Source organism: Anomaloglossus baeobatrachus, chromosome 1 (genome assembly GCF_048569485.1).
Source record: "Anomaloglossus baeobatrachus isolate aAnoBae1 chromosome 1, aAnoBae1.hap1, whole genome shotgun sequence".
Classification (NCBI taxonomy): domain Eukaryota; kingdom Metazoa; phylum Chordata; class Amphibia; order Anura; family Aromobatidae; genus Anomaloglossus; species Anomaloglossus baeobatrachus.
The window spans coordinates 641964373-641986553 of record NC_134353.1 but is presented as its reverse complement, the minus strand read 5'-3'; the positions used below and the strand labels follow the sequence as shown (position 1 = coordinate 641986553).

At 44.6% G+C, this 22181-nt stretch overlaps 2 protein-coding genes across 2 annotated transcripts in view; both read left to right on the top strand.

Moving 5' to 3' along the window:
- The window catches only part of LOC142244242 (uncharacterized), a 127286-nt gene that overhangs the window by 67767 nt on the left and 37338 nt on the right, over positions 1-22181 (top strand). The window lies entirely within an intron of this gene.
- Positions 995-1843, top strand: LOC142246453 (olfactory receptor 4E1-like). The gene has a single exon (XM_075319513.1). The coding sequence runs from the start codon at positions 995-997 to the stop codon at positions 1841-1843; it is 849 nt and encodes a 282-aa protein (XP_075175628.1).

Below are 22181 nucleotides of genomic sequence, written 5' to 3'. Positions count from 1 at the left end.
GATATGACCATGCATATAGGGACTGAGTTGCTAGTGGTTTTAATCATGGATACCTAAGCTACTGCCATGCCTGCAAATGAGGTAAATTACATAGCTTATAGGGAGAACTATACTACATTTTCAAATGTAGATATTTGCTATTATTATTATTATTATTATTATTATTACACCTACCACATATTGGGATAGGATCTTGGAGATGAAAATAACCCCTTAAGTTTACCAACATAAAGCATACCATACAATAACACAAACCAATGACCAAGGCTGCAGAAAGTGAACACTAGGTCTAACATCTTTAGTTGTCATGTGTAGTCTAATATTTACATTTGGGGGGAAGAAGGTCTAATGATCCTGCTTCTGTGAATGGTTGGATACTTGGAAAGTTTATGAAGATATCTTTTATTTTTTTGTTTTTTTGTGGTTTTTTGTGTAGTGTTGAAGGGTGATATTTATTGTTGGATGAAACGTTATTAGCTACAAAATTTTAAGATTTCATAAGGAAATTCTGAGGTTTGACATTGTGCCTGTATTGGAAAGTAAATCAGGCAGAGCACAGGGTGATTACAAGAACGTCTCTCTCTGGAGCACCGGCACATCCATGGATTATGCACAGACATTGATTTCAATGAGCACCATGTAAAGTGTCATTTCTTTTTTGGTGGTGCAGGGGAATTGTACACTTGCTATCTTACTCCTCTGCTGAACAAAGCTTATTGCTGGGATTCTTTGCACTGGTACAAACTGTGATCCACATTTTGTTTTTTTTTTTTCAATTTGCTTAAAAAAATTATTTCCATAATAAACAAAGCTAACAAACATGGTCGGTGTTTCTGATGTTTAGCAGCATCCCTTTTATGTTCTCTTAACGGGAGGATATTTCAGACCATTCGATAGTAATGCTCATATAAAAGTGGCACTTACTGCTTAGCACATTCTATTTACCGTTTCTTTTAAAACATATCTGTTCTACTAGGTCTCCAAAGAACACAAGATGGTTTTCAAGAATGAAAGTTCAGTGACCGAGTTCACACTTAGTGGTCTCGCCCACTCACATGAATCACGTGTCATTGTCTTTGTCATTTTTTTGGTCCTATATTTACTAACTTTTTCAGGAAACCTGGCCATTATATCTGCAGTGCATATAGATATGAATCTACGCTCCCCAATGTACTTCTTCCTTAGTAACTTGTCTTTTCTGGACATATGTTATTCCACGGTCACCATACCGAAGATGCTTAGCAATGTCCTCTTAGAAAAAAAGACAATCTCTTTTAACCAATGCATATCTCAGCTCTTCTTCCTCCATTTATTTGGTGGCACTGAGTGCTTCCTACTTACTGTCATGGCATATGACCGATATGTGGCCATTTGTAACCCACTACGATATCACGTAGTTATGAATCACAGGTTTTGCTTCTGGCTGGTGGCATTTAGTTGGATTGCAGGCTTTCTACACTCTTTCACTCAGGCATTTCTCACATACCAGCTTCCATTCTGTGGTCCAAACAACATCAACCACTTCTTCTGCGATGTTCATCCACTGTCCGTTCTTGCCTGCGCTGACACATTTGTAATAGATATGTTCATCATAGCTAACAGTGGAATGATTTCCCTTGCTTGTTTTGTGGTTTTAATGTTCTCCTACCTTGGCATCATTACAACAATCCTAAAGATTCACTCATCAGAAGGGAGACGTAAGGCTTTTTCTACCTGTGCTTCACATCTATTGGTTGTTACGTTCTTTCTTGGGCCAAGTGTATTTATCTATTTAAGACCTCCTGTAAACTATCCAGCAGATAAGCTGATATCTGTGCTGTACACAGTGCTGACTCCTTTATGAAACCCGATTATCTACACATTACGGAACCAAGAGGTCAAAAATGCAATATGGAATTCTTTTGGAAGAAAGCTTTTTCCAAATTTTAAAAAAGTTAAAAACCATCAATAATTGTTTACTTTAATTAAAGGCAACTTCCATTTCTATTTTGTAAAGCATTCAGTAAGCCCTGATATTCCTCTTCTAACAGTGCTTGAGTCCCCCAACAGTCTCCTTATTCATCGTATAGCTGGGAGATTGATGCAGCCAATTTATTTGCCATAGGATTGACACCGTCATCACCACTGAGTGGCTTGAGCAGACGTGTCCAGAAAATGATGAACAGAAATTGACTCCTTTTCATACTGTTTTGGTAACACAGAAATTGTGGCTAGTGATTGGCTGCAGTGGTCGCATGCCTGTCTCAGCTACAATGTGACCCATGGAGAACAGCAGGGAATTACTTTGACAGGGAAAAACTTTGGAGATCCATATGGTAAATTTTTGTTTTTTGTTTTGTAGCTTGCTGCATGATTTTTTTTATATTCTTTTTTTTTTTTAAAATCAGCTGTGGAAAGCCCCTTTAAAGGAAATGTCCAATGTTATAAGTTCTTTTCTTTTCGGATAATTTCATTGTATGAATATATTGAAGTGTACATTTAGAAAAAATATTTCTATGCAAGAGAGAAAAATAATATTTTTTTTTGATAATTTCTGTTGCTTTTGCTCATAAGTTAGCATGAGGATATTTGGTTACTCTGCTTCCAAGACACATATTTGATTTGGTAGTTATCTCTATAGGAGGTTCTGTAATGTGGTCTAACAATTAAAGGTATAGGTGTAGAGGGTGAAGCATGTGCCCTACATAGTAAGTGACAGGGAAGCAATAAAACTCAGCCACACTGTGTAAATTCAGGGATGAGGCAAAGATCTGAACACTAAGGGGTGCTTTGCACGTTGCGACATCGCTACTGCGATGTCATCGGGGTCAAATCGAAAGTGACGCTCATCCGGCACCAGTAACGACGTCGCAACGTGTAAAGCCTAGATGCACCGATAAACGATCGCAAAAGCGTCGTAAATCGGTGATCTGTGTAGTGTCGGTCATTTTCATAATTTCACTGCAGCGACAGGTACGATGTTGTTTCTTGTTCCTGCGGCAGCACACATCGCTGTGTATGAAGCCGCAGGAGCGAGGAACTTCTCCTTACCTGCCTCCACCGGCTATGCAGAAGGAAGGAGGTGGGCGGGATGTTTACGTCCCGCTCATCTCCGCCCCTCCACTTCTATTGGCCTCCTGCCACGTGACGTTGCTGTGACACCGCATGACCCGCCCCCTTAGGAAGGAGGTGGGTCGCCGGCCAGAGCGGGGCAGGAAAGTGCATGTGAAGCTGCCGTAACGATAATGTTCACTACGGCAGCTATCACAAGATATCGCATGTGCAACGGGGGCGGGTACTATCGCGCTCGGCATCGCTACCATCGGCTACCGATGTCGCAGCGTGCAAAGTACCCCTTACTCCGGGAAAAGAATGGCCTAGCTCTTGCCTATAGTGATAGTATTAATACTGACGAAAGAAGCCTGGAAGGCACAGCAGCTAGTTCTTTCGATATAGTTAGAACCAGTGCTGTCTGTATAACAAAGACATCACCCAAAGTATATTGCAGGCTCAGCTTTGGAGTCCAGCCTTGAGGAGATGAGCATCTTGCCACAGATGATGGTCTGGCATACTTCTCATGGTTGACATTCTGTCATCTTCCAAGAGTGGTTTTCAGCCAGTTTTCATCTTTTTGTGCTCAATTGTAATTTTTTTCTGGATGCGAATACAATTGAAGATATGACTGCCAGCCCTGGGCAAAGGAGCTTTAATTAACATCCCACCCTAAAATGTAGGGGCATTATAAGATTAATCGCGGAAGGTAAGCGCTCTTTGGAGCTGAACTTACAAGAGACTTTAACTGTAGATGTAGTCGGAGTAGGTTAGGGCAAAGGCACAGTATGCAAGGACAATATGTTGAAGGGTTAAAAGTGTGGGAGGGGGCACATTATTGGTTGTAGTCGATAATGGGGGACAGTATGGCAATTGTAATTCATAAGGGATGGAAGTATGGCACTTTTAATTCATAAAGGCAGGACAGTTTGGAGGTTTGTAAGAAAGAGAGGACAGTAACAAGGCCATGTACTATAAGAGGTACAGTGTGGGGGTCATATTTTGTGAAGGGAGCATTAATTCAGGGGTACAGAATAGGCAGACATTTTTATTCAGGGACATTATTATGATACTTTTATTTTTAAGGGCACCATGTCAGGATATGCCACAGAAGGTTGGAGAAGGTGGAATATCTGCAGAGATGACCTTTGGATGTCAAAAGTCATGATGAAATCTGGAACAGATTGAGATGATAGGGGTGAGAGTTAAGGGTGCTTTACACGCTGCGGCATTGCTAGTGATAGCTAGCAATGTCGTGCGCGATACACCCGCCCACGTCGCTGTTTCGTCATGGGGTGATTGCTGCCGTAGCGAACAATATCGCTACGGCAGCGTCACATGCACATACCTGCTTAGCGACGTCGCTGGAGACACCGAACAATCTCTCCTTTAAGGGGGCGGTTCGTTCAGCATCACAGCGGCGTCACTAAGTGGCCGCCCAATAGCAGAGGAGGGGCGGAGATGAGCGGCCGGAACATGCCACCCACCTCCTTCCTTCCTCATTGCCGGTGGACACAGTTAAGGAGATGTTCGTCGTTCCTGCGGTGTCACACATATCAATGTGTGATGCTGCAGGAATGACTAAAGGGCACTTTACACACAACGATATCGCTAGCAATATATTGTCGGAGTCACGGTGTTCGTGACGCACATCCGGCGCCGTTAGCGATATCATTGTCTGTGACTAAAAGGAGTGACGATCAACGATCACAAAAACGTCAAAAATCGTTGATCGTTGACACGTCGTTCCTTTTCATAATATCAGTAGACCTGTCTGAAGGCGGGATGCGTACACCCGGCTTTATACTGCTCATGACCAGAAGTGCCCGGCATTCAGAAGCGTGATCACAGTGAACACAGGTATGCAAGTCACCGCTGGTGACGCTGCATTGAATAGCATGTTAGCATGCCTCTGCTCGTGGTTCTGGGTGCATATTGCACCTGACAGGTTCACTTTAATGATGATTCTTGTGATATATTTATTTACTAATGAAAGTTCTGATGCTATATTCATTTTCTGATGGTAGTTTGATCATTCACTTATGTATTAATAATAGTTCTGGTGCTGTATTCCTGTATTTTCATTGATCATGATTCTGTAGATATATAGTAATCTATAACTTGTCAGATTATGTTCTACATCACTATGTTAATAAAGTATTGTGTCATTTGACAAGTTTTTGACAAGATTTGACAAGGATTACTACATCTGCATTAATGTAAGGAGCATTAAATCATTGCTAGCATTTTAGCTCTCCTGTGAAGCTCAGCCATTGGCCATAGGTAATTTGTCCTATATGTACAGTAGCAGTAAGGTAGTATTACAGGATATAACATATGTGATCAACTGATTGCAGAATCAAGGCCCAAGGAAAAATATAAAGTAAAAGAAAAATGTTTTTAAAATATAAAAAATAATCTCATTTTAAAAAAAAGAAAATTAAAATAAAAAAAAACAAAAAAACGTATACAGTATCACTGCTTCTACAAAAGTCTGGTCAATCAAAATTATCACTATATTAAATTAATTAACCTCAATTACCTAAACAATTTAATAAAGAAATGAAAATTTAATACTTACCCAATATTGGTATCACTAAATAGTGACAAGCCCATCTACTATAAGTGTGGGGGTTATATTTTGTGCAGGGACTACAGTAAGGAGAAATGTATTCAGGGGCAGAGCATAGGCAGACATTTTTATTGAGCGACATTACAATGACTGCTATTTTAGGGTTTGGATAAGAAAAATATGTCGCTGTCCAGTTGTGTGCGTTTCTTCAGAAATGTCTTTAGTTCCATAAAGATGCGGTACATTCTGGTATCCTCCATTTTGATACAGGTAAAATATATCTTTGTACCGTGTTATCTCTACTGGGTAACACGGTACAAAGATATATTTTACCTGCTATTTTAGGGGACATTTGTCAGGATTTGCTGCAGAAGGTTTGAGAAGGTGGAATTCTGCAGCGATAACATGTGGATGTCAAAAGTCATCATAAAATCTAGCCTCTACCCTGTTTGTGCCTGTGTCTCACCTTTGGTTTGTTCAAGGAAAAATTCCCAGCTATAGTTATTTACTATTTTTGCACTTGCTTATTAATTCATCGTACTGTTATTTCTTTCTGTAGCTTAATACTTCCCTGGGTGCATGTCTATTATCCCTTATATTTAGTGGGGACTTTTGTCACTTAAGGTGACACAGGCACTTATATTTCACCTTCTTTGCATTCTAATTGTCTTTTATCCATGTTTTTAAATGTTTTTAAATTTCAATAAAGATCATAATTTTTGCACAATATAACTCCACTTTATCTTTTCTGTACCCAAAAGGTTTGAGAAGGTGGAATTCTGCAGCAATAACCTGGGGATGTCAAAAGTCATCATGAAATCTGTGCCACATTGATACGAACAGGATGAGTATAATTCCAATCAGTGATGTAAAATACATGTATTCATGTTCAAATAATGGTTCTATTAATGTATGCATGTACAGATGTTGACTCCGGTGCTCCATTTATGTGTTATTGATTGTTCTGTTGATATATTTATATACTGATGATTGTTCTGTTGATATATTTATGTACAGATGATTGTTCTGGTGATATATTCATGTACTGATAATTGTTCTGGTGATGAGTTCATGTACTGATGATGATTCTGGTGCTACATTCTCGTACTAATGGTAGTTTGATGATGGAATTATGTACTGATGATAGTTCTGATGCTGTATTCCTGTATTGCTATTGAGACAGGAAACAGTAAAAGTGTGGAAACATTATTTGGAAAGTGATACAAGTATACTGCTTAGGTGCTTGTTACTCCAGCAGAGCAATTTCTAATGCATGGGTCTTCATCATGAGTAATGAGCATAATAGAAATCAATGGGAAATTTGAGCATTTTTTTGGCTGACCGCCTGGGAGGCCTAAGGGGAGCCTAAAAATCACTGAAATGGATGGAAACATCACTGAAATAGAAAGGGAACAGCATAAAGAAGATCCCTGGACATATCTCTGATTACCAAGTGGCTGCTGATAACAATGTTGTCAGACTACTATGCCCCTTTAACCGACTGACAAGAAAATGTAAAAAACTGATGATAAAAAAGATTTTAATGGCCAAAATTTTAGGAAACAACATTCTTTCCTATATTATGACATGTTTCTAAGGCTTCTGCCACACTCACGTGAAATTCACACACGTGCCGAGAGACACGTATTTTCCCTGCGTGTTGCGTGCAGGTAAGTACGTGTCTCTGGTACGTGCGTGACACGTGTGTTCTACGTGTGCTATCCGCGATAGCACACGTAGAATCGGTAATTATTATACTCACCTGGTCCTTCCTGATGTCCGCGCTGCTGTCCATGGTGCTGATCCTCGGTCTCCAGCCCTCTCGTCTCCCCGCTGCTGCTGCTGCCAGGCAGTGAAGTGAATATTCAATGAGAATAATGAGCGGCGGTCGGCAGCAAGAGGCAGCAGCGGCAGAGACAGGAGGGCTGGAGAAGGTGAGTTAATGTTTTTTTTTTTTTCACTGACATGTGTGTTTTCTCCGGCGCGTGTCACACGGGACCGCATCCACACTACACCCGTGTGGTACGGGTGCGGGCCGTGTGACACCCGTGCTGCCGGAGAAAACACTGACATGTCAGCGCTTTGAAAATCGCACACACGTACAAACGCACACGGACACACGTTCCGTGTGGTTTTACGTGTGTGTGCCTGCTACCATAGGGTAGCATTGCTGAACATGTCTCCGTGCCGCCGGTACGTGTAAAAAATGCCAAACACGTACCGGAGGCACGGATGTGTGGCGCTAGCCTCAGGCAAATTTACCTAGAGAGTAAAACTGCCTGCTTCACCCCTTTGGCTATACGTACACTAAGGGTATGTGCACTTGATGAGTATTTGGTTGCAGAAATTTCTGCATCTCTTGGCAGAAAAACCAAAGCATTTTAAATGCTTTCTTACATGCATTTTTTTTTGCTTTCAAAGGTGAAAAACACAAACAAAACTGCTGATGGAATTGACATGCTGCTGATTATTTTCTTTACCAAATCTGCAAAGGAAAAGAACTCAACATGTGCACAACACTTCACATTTCTCATTAATTTTTCTGGCTTAAGGATGTGTTTAAAAAAACGCATTAAAAAAGCGATAAAAAAATGCACTGTGCATACAGCCTTAGTGTAATTGCAAAAACGCAGCAGTTTCCAATTTCAGTCAGGCAAAATAAGCAATCGTGTACATTAGCTTTATGAAATCTCATCGCTTTGCTGGTACTGTAAAATCAGCTTTTAATTTGCATAAAACTTATTAAAAATGCTTAAAAAAAGCAGTGTCTGAACATCGCTGGCCCCGCTCACTGTATTTCCCTGTCACCTAAGATTACAGTAGATGACATAATATAGGGCAGAGATGTCAAAGTCAAGTACACAGAGATCCAAAATTAAAAATTGGACAAAGTTGTGGGCCAACCTAGTCACAGCCCCCATAATCCTCCATACAGAATAATGAGACCCACATAGCCCTCCATACAGAATAAAAATGTGTTTGTGGGCCAGGCTTGGCCCACAGGCCAGAGAGTGACATATGTGGCGTGGGTTTTTGTTGTGCTCATGGAGAAGGCACAGTTTCAATTGTCAAACTATCTTGACCTGTGTGTGCGACATTAGCAGCACGTCCACTTCTCTGTCTCTCACCACAAGCCCAAATTAAATTACGGAGGCAGCAAATAACAGTATTAATAGGTAAACAGCCAAGGATCAGCAGTCAGTTCAAAGCCTATGCAAAATATCTATGAGGCACAGGTGATACTATGGGGCACAATGTTGTGTAAGGCAAGCATGCCACACCTGGAGAAATAGTGAGGATTGGGGATCAAGTACCGAGTGACCACCAACGCCATCAGGTTGCGGAAATCATCAGTGTCCACAAGGATAAACACCATTTGAAGGGAATTCAGTCTGGAAATATGGCTGTTTCTTGTTTTGGACTGAAGTTGAGTGGCAGTGTGTTAACACTTGCACTCCAAGGCAAGGGGTAGAGACAGCTGGATGCTGCATTGGGGCATGGAAGGGGATGTGGTTACTGATGATGTTTGTGAATGTGCAAAAACAGTATCAGGGTGGGAGGCATCCGCACCTGCATCCTGGACAAGGTGTTGACCAGCACATAGCACAGGGGAGGTGGCTGTGGGGTCAACCGAAGAGAATGACTGTGGACTCTGGTGTTCTTCCTAAATAGTTGACCAGGAGGCATGGCAATACAGTCAGAAACAGACTTACATAAGACGCTCAGATCCCAGTTTGGGATCAATTTTTAAAGTGCTCCTAATTCTTGACTCTCAAACAGGCAAACAGGCAAAGGAGATACAGGCAGTGTGAGGCCTAGCTGAAATGGACAGGAGGAATGGCATTACAGCCAGCAACAGACGTACAAAAGACACTCTGATCCCAATTTGGGATCCATTTTGAAAGCACTCTTAATGCTTCACTCTCAAACAGGCAAAGGAGATACAGATAGTATGAGGCCCTGTTAAATTGGTAAGAGAAATGGCAGTACAGCCAGCAGTAGACATACAGAACACCCTCTGATCCCAGTTTGGAAGAAATTTTTAAAACACTCTTAATTTCTGACTCAAAAACTGGCAAGAATATGTATTCACTAGAAATACAGTTTTTGTGGACCCCATGCAAAAGAGTCTCAGTGGGCTCCATGCACATGCATATGTGACGCCCTGGACCCCAGGGGTCACAGGTAACAACACCACCAACACCACACACACACCCCCATCCCTTGTGAGGACACATCAGTCACCAGAAAGGGAGACCTGATGCCTCCCTCAGGGCAAGTAGGGCATACCAGGTGGGCGGAGTCAGGTGGAAAGGCACGCCCACCGAGGAGACTTCTGTCCTGAGGCAGGAAATACAAACAGTGAGTTCAAGAGTTGGAGTTGTAGAGCTGTCAGGGACCCGGGTAGGAGCCTGGGACCCTTGAAACGTCAGGCAGGCAGACGGTGGTGGCCGCCTGCAGGAGTACCGGTGTACAACCGGCCGAACCATAGGGACCGGGCAAGGTTGGCGCCCGTTGGACCTGAACCGGGGAGTCAACCGTTTGCCGGAGCACCAGAAACTGGGTACTCAGACCCCGTCCTAGCTTGGATGCCACTGAGTGTAATTGCAATCTGAACCTCACGGGTTCATCCGCACTCAAAGTCCCGAAAGAAGGCAACAGCCCACCGATACCGGGTGAGAGCCACCGCCAAGGGCCAAACACCCGATGGGCCAGCGCCTGCGGGCAACCGAGGGCTCCTCCGGCAGCTAAACGCCGGGGAGCGGGCTACCACTGTCCAGGCAGGGGAGCCAACAGCCAAAACAAGAGGTGCAAGGGAAAGGGGCCACCATCAGCCTCACAAGGGACACAAGCAGCCGGCTACGGGACCTGACCATACCCGAACTTTGGTTTACCAGTGACTCTGAGTGTGAATTAATCGTGAGTACACCAGTGCCATCCGGGCACAGCATCACACCGCAGTTCGGCACCTTGCACCCCGACTTCATCACCGCCCGTCCCACCGGGCCCCGGGACACACCGCCCCTACCCACTGAGGGGCTAACATCTAGGCTGCAGCTGCAACACCGCTCCCGGGATCCCCCTTCACCCCAGCCTCAGCGGTGGTGCTTCCCGTCACCACAACCCGTGGGTGGCGTCACGGCTCGCCCGACACCAACCGTACACAACCACCCCCACTGCTTCCCCTTAACGGAGTGACGAGGCCCCCGGTCTGGAGGTGCTTGAGCCACTGACAACCCGAGCCTGGACCTTGAGCAGCTCGCCCGAGCAGCGGAGCAGCCGAGCCCTCTCAGGGCGGTACACATACGTGGACATAAACAGATACGTACACACAGCCATACAAACATATGCATATATTAAAAGACAAATTCACAAAGATACATATTAACAGACATAAATTTATACACAGTCATATACACTGACATACATAGGTACACATATCATACATGCATACACTGACACATTAGAGGTATCTGTAACATGGGGAAACCAGCATCAGTCTTGCAAATCTCCCCTGCTTGTCTCCATCCAGCTCCTCCAGGGTATGTGACTGTGCAGACCGTGCTGCATGATGGCCATCAGTAACAGACATGGTCACGCTCAGTGGACAGTGAGACTCCTGTATAAACATTCCAGAGGAGGCTGGAGTGATACAATATTACTGGGGGGCATACTATGTACTTTGGGGGCATACTCATTACTGGGGGGCATACACATTACTGGGGTAAAGGCATACAAGTCTGGGGGGGCATATACTACGTTACTGGGGTGGGGAGGCATACAACACTGGAGGGGCATACACATTACTAATTTCGGGGGCATATAGCTCTGTGGGCCATACAGCAAAGAGGGGACATACAGCTCTAGAGAGGAGCATTCAGCTCTGGGGGGCACACAACTTTGGGGTGGAGAAATGTGCCGCCCCTGCAGCGGATCGAACCACTTGGCTCCAGGGTTGGTGATTACTTGTGGCTCGAGGGTCTCTGGACCCGGGGTCTAGGGGCCACACTCAAATGGAAAAGGGGGTATTTACAGGGCATAGGTATATAGTTTGTGACGCCACCCATGGTGTATGGGAATTGGGAGTACCGCCGCTGCCATTGGGAGTGCCCGGGGTGATGGAGTGGGGCAGCAAGATGATGTTACCCTCCACGAGTAGGGTAAGGCCCCAGGATTCTGGATGGTGATAAGGGGTTTAGTGCAGGGGGTTGCAGGGGTCAATGGGGTACTCACTTAGCAATAAAGCAGATGCTGACAACAGGATAAACCAAGTCTCTGACTGCCGCTGTCCCTTGAGGGGAGCTCGTCCGGGACCCTTCCCCTGCAGCACTGCCTGGTGGTCTGTGTCCTGTCTCCTGGCACAGAATTTAAAGTGTCCTTTGTGGCCCGTCAGCTTGGAGCTTGCTTTGCCCCGCTCCCCACTATGGCTAAGTAAAGGAGCCTGCTCTCAGGAGCTCACGCTTGGAATTTCAGTGGGCCGCTTGTTTGGAAAGCCCCATCCCCCTCGTTGCACTAGTGCCCCCGATCTCTGAGCTTCGTGGGAACAGTCCATAAAGGCCCTGTCTTCCACAGATTAATTGCTGGGTCGCCTGAAGCTTCTCCCCGGCTCAGGGTCCGTGTACCCCGTCGTGCCTTTGGTCCTGGACCGGTGATAGGACCAGGCTGCTGATCGTTCTCCAAGACAGGTCCCAGGCACCTAGCCTCAATCCCCTGTGACCGGGGGTCCGACTCCTCTAGGTCCAGACCACAGTCTGCGACCTAGTCTGCTTCTCCCCTGGGAGCTACAGCTCCCAGCTTCCTCAGAGCTCCTCACAGCTCGAGGGCTACCACTGAACTACTCCAGCTCCTCACTCACTGGGAGCTACTTCTCTTCTGCCTGTCAGCTCTGCTCTGCAATTCGTCCCTCGCTGACTTCCCCCCTCCCACCACTCTGTCTGACCCCTAGGTGAACTGCCCAATTCCAGCTTAAGCAGTCCACTGGTGTGTATGACAGGGTGTGGTGCAAGGTGTATCTAGGATTTGTGAATGCTCGTGGAGGCAGTACTGCAGGATGGGAACCCAGGACCATGGGGGGTTGAATCCTGCACTGGAGACAAAGAGCGTGCAGTACCCTGTGATGACCTGAATAGTCCAGGGGCATCAAAGAAACATACAGTTATGGGAGTGAATGCAACTCTGGAGGTGAACATACAGCTTTGGGGGGGCATACTGCTCTGGGACAGGCATACATGTCTGGGCGGTATGCAGCATTGGGGTGGGGGAAGATACAGTTTTGGAGGTACACAGCACTGGGGAGCAGGGATATACAGCCCTGGGGGTACACAGCACTGAGGTGGGGGAACATACAGCCTTGGGGGATATACAGCACTGGGGTGGGGGAACATACAGCTCTGTGGGTAAACAGCTCTAGGGGAAGCACAGAGCTCTGGGTGTATACAGCAGTGGGGGGCATACAGCTATTAGGGGGTATACAGCTCTGGGGGAGGCATATAGCTCTGAGGGCCTATACAGCATAGGAGTGGGGGGGCATACAGCCCTGGGGTGTATACAGCACTGGGGTGTGGAGCATACAGCTCTGCGGGTGATTACATATCTGGGGGGCATTCAGCACTAGGGTGGGGGGCATGCAGCTCTGGGGGGAGAGCATACACATTACTACTGTGTCGGCATCAGCACCCATGTGAAAAATCAAAACAATTACATGTTAGAGGTGGACCATGGGCGAGTCTGGAACTGGAAGCAAGAAGTAGGCCGAGATGATGCAGAGATGCCATCAAGCAGGTGAATAACGGAACCGATGGGGTGGGGCGACACACAGCTCAGTGGGATGCTGGCAGTGCTGTGCCTCCTTTATCTCTTCATCTGGGGGATGGGAGAGCATTGCGCCCTAGCTCTGCCAACAAATGAACTTTAATCCCTTCACCCCCTGGAGATTTTCTATTTTTGGTTTTCACTTTTTCCTCCTTTTCTTCCAAGAGTCATAACTGTTTTATTCAATATAGCCGTGTGAGGGCTTGATTTTTTGTGGGAGGAGATTTACTTTTGAACAACACCATTTATTCTCCACCACGTTGTACTGGAAAACAGGGAAAAAATCCAAGTGTGGTGAAATTACAAAAAAAAAGGGAAATTGAACAATTGCTTTTTTTTATTTTTATTTACTGTGTTCTCTTTATGGTAAAACTGACCTGGCATTATGATTTCCCAGGTCAGTACGAGTGTGTAGATATCAAACATGTCAAATATTACTTTTATGTAAATGGTGAAAAAAAATCAGAAGTTTGTCCAATAAAAGAATTGCGCTTTTGACGCCATTTTCCGAGACCTAAGCATCTACTTTTTCAAGATCTGGGGCATTGTGATGGCTCTTTTTTTGCATTGTGAGCTGATGTTTTTAATCATACTATTTTTGCGTATATACAATGATTTATTGTAATGCATTGTTGCAGCGACCCAAAAAAAGTAATTTCCGCATTTAGTTTTTTTTCTCACTACCCCGTGTACTGATCAGATTAATTGATTTTATATTTTGATAGATCGGGCATTTCTGAACTCGGTGATACCAAATATGTGTATTATTTTTATTATTGTTTTACTCTCAATTGGGTAAAAGGGGAGTGATTGCATAGGTTTTTTGATTTTTTTAAAACTTTTTTTCTGATTTTACAAGTCCACTATGGCTATACACTCCAATTGCTTTTGCTGATCAGAGCGAATCTTCAGCATTGCTGTGATCAACAGAAATGCTGATCTCCTGTGAGTGCCAGCGATCTGCCAGCATTCATAGGAAGTGAGTTATAACTGCGACAGTGATATAGCAGTGACATCATCTGATCCTGAGCTGAACTGGCCACAAATTTGTGCCCAGTGATTGTATTAAGGGAGCCACCAATGGCAGCGGGGATTAGTGCTGTCGCCGCCAGAGAATGGATGCAAATACCACTGAAATGAAATGGGAATCACCTGGGGAAGATACCTGAATGCATTTTTGACTCCCAGGTCACTGCTGAAAACAATATTGTCATGGTATTACACCACTTTCATCGACGGACAATAAAACATACAAAACCAAAGCTAAAATGGATGTCTCTGGAAAAAAATGTTAAGAAATATTGTTTCCTGGATAATGACTTGTATAAATGGCAAAATAAAAAAGTGAAATGCAAATACCGCCTCCACTTTAGGCTATGTTCACATGTAATGTTTTTGCAGCATTTTTGCACTTTGTCATTACTTTCAATGTTGAAAAAATCCTGGAAAAACGCTAAAATTGCTGAAAGCTTTAAAATGCTCCTTTAAAAAATGCAGCATTTTTCCATTTTAGTCAGAATAAATAACGAAATTGTGTTCATGAGATTTCACTTTTTTCCCCATAATCCAGCAGCACTTTCACTTTCCGACAATCCGGCAGTGGCTTCAACTTTCACTGAGGCAGAGGGGGAACACCCAGTGTGACCTGACTGCTGGAATGTTGGAAAGTAAAAGTGTTCCTGGGTAGTCACACTGTGGGACAAGGTCATGACCTGCAATCTGACAGTCTGGCAGTCAGGTCACACTGGGGTCTCCTCTGCTGCCCTCAGTGAAAGTTGAAGCCGCTGTCAGAAAATGAAAGTGCTTCCGGATTGTCAGACTTTGGCACACAGCCGTGTCCCACAGTCTAACAATCTGACTGCACTGTCACTGAGGGTAGCGGGGGAGGCCCCAGTGTGACCTCAGGTGACCTGACTACTGGAGTATCGGTTTGTGGGTCACGATCATGCCCTGAAGTCCAAAAATCTATCAGCACTTTCCCTGACAGCAGTGGGGTAGCCTGGGTGTGACCTCCGGTGAACAGAGTAACGTTTCCCCCTTGGCTGTCAGTCATTCCCAGAGCCTGTAGAGAGCTGACATGTTTTCTTTCTCAGAGCTGAGGCTCGTTGTAGAACTTTGTATGGAATACATCAAATCTGCAAGGGTGTTTTTGGGGTTAATAAATTAGTGAAAGATGGTGAGTTTTTCATTTCAAATACAAGTAAAATATATCTTTGTACCGTGTTAGCCAGTAGAGATAAAAAAATTTGTTTAAAAGAACAGAGTCCTCAGTGGTTGATACCTTTTAATGGCTAACTGAAAAGATGGTAAATTACCATCTTTTCAGTTAGCCATTAAAAGGTATCAACCACTGAGGACTCTGTTCTTTTAAACAAATTTTTTTATCATTTCAAATAAAGATTTTTTTCGATGTTTGTGACGACTCCCATTACTAAATCAGGGCTTAATGGCAGCTGGGATTTTTAACAGTTTTTTTTACTCCTGAGTCATGTACCATCTAGAAAAGCTCCTGCTCCTGGAGGTGCTAAAGTCCCTAGATAGTGCATAGTAAGCTCTTGGGAAACCATTCAAGCAATACCCATGAGTGTTGATGTTGTTCTTCAGCATCTACCTCCTATTATAAATGTAAAGCTATAGTTTATTCTATGTGATCATTTTAAGCACTGATTACTATAACTAAGATATCTAAGCCTCTTATCATTTATTTTTTTTGCAATGTATAATTTGTATGGGAAAGCTTTTATGTGGATTGTCAGCAGTGAAGATGTCCAGGGTCCTAAACTCAATTGTTATAATGAAGATTAGATTTCAGCGTCCTGATCACATAATGAATAACACAGTGTTAATGGAGTTCATTTTAAGAGGAATTCCTCATTCAGAAAATCTACGCCTGCCCCTCGTTGTCCTTTTTTCTCATTTTTACATATTCACAATTTTGGGGAACTCCGTCTTGGTTGTAGTAGTTAACACAAATCCAGCTCTAAAAACGCCTATGTATTTCTTCCTTACAAACCTTTCTTTTTTAGATATCTTTCTTTCTTCTGTTACTTTACCAAAAGTACTTCGAACGTTTCTATTGGATATGACTATTTCATTTAGTGGATGTGTATGTCAGTTGTACTTCTTCCATTTTCTTGCAAGTTGTGAGTGTTTCTTGTACACCGTCATCGATATCTGGCCATATGTCAGCCTTTACACTATTCACGATTCATGAGCTGGAGGCTGTGTGTGTCTTTCGCCTTTGGATGTTGGGTGACTGGATCCCTTCACTCAATGACTCACACCATGTTAACTTTCCTTCTACCTTATTGTGGTTCCAATGAAATTGACCATTTCTTCTGTGACATTATCCCTGTTTTGAAGCTGGCTTGTGCTGACACTAGAGTCAACAGGATAGTGACTCTCGCCAATATTGGAGCCATTGCCTTACTCTGCTTTATTTTAATACTGACTTCTTATGTTAATATTCTCATTGCAATTCTGAAGATAAAGACAGTGGATGCAAGAAAGAAAACCTTTTCTACTTGTGCTGCTCATATGATTGTAGTTTTGCTTTTTTATGTTCCGTGTGTATTTATTTACATGCAACCATTTTCCAGCTCCGCACTGGACAGTATCATCGCCATCTTCTATACCCTCATCACACCGCTCTTAAATCCCATCATTTACAGTCTAAGAAATAAGGAGGTGAAAGTAGTTCTAAAGAAGATGATAAGAGAAATATGTCATAGTCATAGAATTTAAATGCCACATTTAAATTTAGAGTATTTTAAGTACATTTTAGAGCAGTCATGGCGAACCTTTTACAGGCCGAGTGCCCAAACTGTAGCCCTAAACCCAATTTTTTTTCCGAAGTGCCAACTAATCCTATTATATAAAGAATTGATTTTAATCTTACCTTTGCCGTCTTCTCTTCAGCAAGGGGCATCACGCTCATGCATGCTTACCACACATTGGAGCTGAGCCCCTGCCCTTCGCAGACACAGCAGTTGGATTGATCTTTCTGGGAAACAAATTGCAGCATATTAGACAGAGATTTTAGCATGGAATGCAATCAGATGTCACCCTGTAATCCACATCTACATTTCAAAGTCTGAACATCTTGAAATCCCATAAAGACGTACGAGTGGCTCCCCTCCCCATCATTGTGTAGTTCTGTCCCCCTTCCTCGGCCACTTCCTGGTAAACATGTCCCCCATCCTGATATATTTCCTACATTCTGGTATATTTGTCCCCATCACGGCCCCATCCTGGTAAATGTCCTCCATCCTGGTAAATGTTACCCATTCTGGCATGTTCCCCCATGCTGGTAAATGTACCCCATCCTGACATATTGCCCATCCTTGTAAATGTTCCCCCATCCCAGCATGTACCCCATTCCTGGTAAATGTTCCCAATCCTGGTTAATTTACCCCATCCAGGTAAATGTACCCCTTCCTGGTAAATGTACCCTATCGTGGCATGTTTCCTCCATCCTGGCATGCATGTTTCCTCCATCCTGGCATGCATGTTTCCTCCATCCTGGCATGCATGTTTCCTTCATCCTGGCATGCATGTTTCCTCCATCCTGGCATGCATGTTTCCTCCATCCTGACATGTATGTTTCCTCCATCCTGGCATGTATGTTTTCCCATCCTGGCATGTGTGTTTCCTCCATCCTGGCATGCATGTTTTCCCCATCCTGGCATGCATGTTTCTTCCATCCTGGCATGCATGTTTCCCCATCCTGGCATGCATGTTTTCCCCATCCTGGCATGCATGTTTCTTCCATCCTGGCATGCATGTTTCCACATCCTGGCATGCATGTTTCCTCCATCCTGGCATGCATGTTTCCTCCATCCTGGCATGTATGTTTCCTCCATCCTGGCATGCATGTTTTCCCCATCCTGGCATGCATGGTTCCTCCATCCTGGAATGCATCTTTACTCCATCCTGGCATGTATGTTTCCTCCATCCTGGCATGCATGTTTTCCCCATCCTGGCATGCATGTTTCTTCCATCCTGGCATGCATGTTTCCCCATCCTGGCATGCATGTTTCCTCCATCCTGGCATGCATGTTTTCCCCATCCTGGCATGCATGTTTCCTCCATCCTGGCATGTATGTTTCCTCCATCCTGGCATGTATGTTTCCTCCATCCTGGCATGCATGTTTTCCCCATCCTAGCATGCATGTTTCTTCCATCCTGGCATGCATGTTTCCCCATCCTGGCATGCATGTTTCCTCCATCCTGGCATGCATGTTTCCTCCATCCTGGCATGTATGTTTCCTCCATCCTGGCATGCATGTTTTCCCCATCCTGGCATGCATGTTTCCTCCATCCTGGCATGCATGTTTCCTCCATCCTGGCATGTATGTTTCCTCCATCCTGGCATGCATGTTTTCCCCATCCTGGCATGCATGTTTCCTCCATCCTGGCATGCATGTTTCCTCCATCCTGGCATGCATGTTTCCTCCATCCTGGCATGCATGTTTCCCCCATCCTGGCATGCATGTTTCCTCCATCCTGGCATGCATGTTTCCTCCATCCTGGCATGCATGTGTCCCCCATCCTGGCATGCATGTTTCCTCCATCCTGGCATGTATTTTTCCCCATCCTGCCATGCATGTTTCCCCATCCTGCCATGCATGTTTCCCCATCCTGCCATGCATGTTTTTCCCCCATCCTGGCATGCATGTTTCCCCCCCATACTGGCATGCATGTTTCCTCCATCCTGGCATGTATGTTTTCCCCATCCTGCCATGCATGTTTCCCCCCCATCCTGGCATGCATGTTTCCCCCCCATCCTGGCATGCATGTTTCCCCCCCATCCTGGCATGCATATTTCCTCCATCCTGGCATGCATGTTTCCTCCATCCTGGCATGAATGTTTCCTCCATCCTGGCATGTATGTTTCCTCCATCCTGGTATGCATGTTTCCTCCATCCTGGCATGTATGTTTCCCCATCTTGCCATGCATGTTTCCCCATCCTGCCATGCATGTTTCCCCATCCTGCCATGCATGTTTCCCCCCCATCCTGGCATGCATGTTTCCTGCAGTGATCCGGGTCACCCTTGGTAGCGGCGGGCCGCTACCCTGCCCCGGCTACCTCTGGCCCCTTCCTCACTAACAGCCTGTCCCGGCCGTTTTAGAGCACGCTTCTGTAGCAGCCCGGGAGCTACAACTCCGGGCTCCTCTCCTGTCTCTCTGTCCACACACTCTCCTCCAGCCCCTCCCCTCCTGCTCTGTTTTGCTCTCACACTGGGGGAGGTGGTTTGTCCTGCTGCATGGGTGTGGGATCAGGTTACCAAGGAGGATTAACTCTTTCTGTGACAACCTGGCTTTGCCAGGGCGTCACATACACACAGTATGGAGCATGGGTGGGGTGAATTTGAGGACACAGAATAAGGAGCAAGATGGTAGATGTATGATTAAACAGTATGAAAAGAGGATAGGTGTGGATGCAGTATGGGGACTGAGGGGGGACATGTATTAGAAAACAGTATGAGAGGGGGATGTATGTGTACACAGTATGTGGATTGAGGGGGGATAGGATGAGCGCACACATGATTTGGGGAGCAAGGGGTATGTGTGAAGAGACAGTATGGGGCATACAGATATCAGAAGACACTGTGTTCATAGGCGGATATATGAGAGGAGACAGTATGAGGGTAGGGGGAATGTGTGAGGAGCCTTTTGAGGGGAATAGTGTGAGGAGACAGTATGGGGGATAGTGTGAGAGGGCACAAAATAGAAATTAGATAGTGTGTGGGGGGGGGCAGTATAGAGAGGGAACAGCATAGAGGGAGTGTGTAAAACACAGCCAGGAGGAGACAGTATGCTAAATAGGGTAAGTGTGATGAAGGGGCACGGTATAAAAACAAGAATATAGGGGAACACAGTGTAGAGGACAGCATGAAGAGGGGGCTCAGTATGAAAAGGAAAGGGCAGTGTGGTGGCCATGTGCCATAAGAGGGATAGTGTAGGTCATCGTTTGTGCATGGAACATAGTAAGGGATAATTATTTATTTAGGGTCACAAAGTCGGACAGAGATGTTGTAATCAAGAAAATTATAATCATTCTGCTATTTTTAAGGGTATCGTATCAGGTGTCTGTGCTGCAGAAGACCGGAGAAGATGGAAGTCTGCAGAAACGAGCTGTGGATGTGAAAAGTCATCAAGCCGTCTGTTCAAGGTGAAGAAAGAAAGAACAACTCTGATCAGAGACAATCTCATCTATAAAGTACCTGGATGTAAATGTTTTTTGTGATAGCGACTAATTCTCATAAGTACTTTGGTCTTCTATGGTCTGCAGTCTAATGATGATGACTGATAACAACAACTCCTTTGTTAAGGACACACTGGGAGTTGTCGGTTCATGAAATAATATATGGGGCTGCCCTGACATTACAATTGATGTAAGATGTACTGATGGTGGATCTGGTGATGTATATCTGTGTGATGCTGTATTTCTGGGGATGTATTCTTGGGCTTTTATTAGTTCTGATCCTGTACACATATAACAATCCATAACTTGTAAGATTAAGGTATACATGACTATGTTAAGAAAGTAGTGTGCCATCTGATAAGCTAAGAGTTACTATGTTTTTATTCATGTTAGGTTCATGTTAGGAGCACTAAAGGAATTGTCTAAGTTTTTGATGAAAGTCTGCAGTCGCTCTATGTGACTGCAGACCTCTGAATTCTCACAACCCCCACACTGGACACTGTCACTATTTTTTAGTACTGGTAGTAAAAGTGGGAAGTTACAAAACCATACGTATGCTACTTATGTACATATGGTTACATGCCAACTAGACATGTCTGGTCACGCAATAAAAGTGAATTGAGTGAGGATGGATATGTCTAGACGAAATGTTGTCGGAAGTGTGCAAATAATATTCTTGAGATCACATTACCATCCACTCTTGCTGCTGGCATCTGAGAATCTGAAAAGTGTGTTACTCACTGTAAGGCTATGTGCCCACGTGTGTGCGCTCTGCAGAGCAGCATAACGTCACTGCATGTGCGCTTCAGAGCGCAGCTGAAAAGCTCCGTTCTGAAGCTTTGGTGACTGCCGATTTCATGTGCTCTGACTGCAGCCACTCCCTATAGACAGAGCAGGGGCTGCATGCAAAGTGCATGAAAGAAGTGACATGTCACTTCTTAGAACGCAGCGCTTCGGCAGCAGCCGAAGCGCTGCGTTCTAATACGCCACGTGGGCATAGATAATGCACAATCTTCATAGATTGTGCTGGGGACACAGGATGCATGCAGTTACGCTGCGGTGCAGAAAGCAGCATAATTGCATGAAAATACACTACAGGTGACCAGGGCCGTATTTGGGGTTTTTGCTGCCCTAGGCACTGTCAGTGGTGGCGCCCCCTTCTGATCAGTCAGATTACGGGTATGTGCACACAGCTTTTTTTTTTTTTTTTTTCCAGACAGATCCGCCCTATAACCCGCCCAAAAAACCCAAACTCTAAATATTAAAGAAATGAACTCATACACTGCAGTGTAAAACGACTTGCTGTCCATATGTTCAGTCTTTAGAGTTTTTTTAAGCGCGTCAGGTTTCCTCAGACATGAAGCGGCTGACAGTGACCGGTCCATTATATGGCGGCTGCTGCTTGGATGCCGCTTACTAGTTGTGACCGGCCATTATATGGCGCCTGCTGCTTGGATGCCGCTTACTAGTTGTGACCGGCCATTATATAGCGGCTTCTGCTTGGATGCCGCTTACTAGTTCATTTAAAAAAATAAGTAAAATCCAGTAGCTAAAAGATG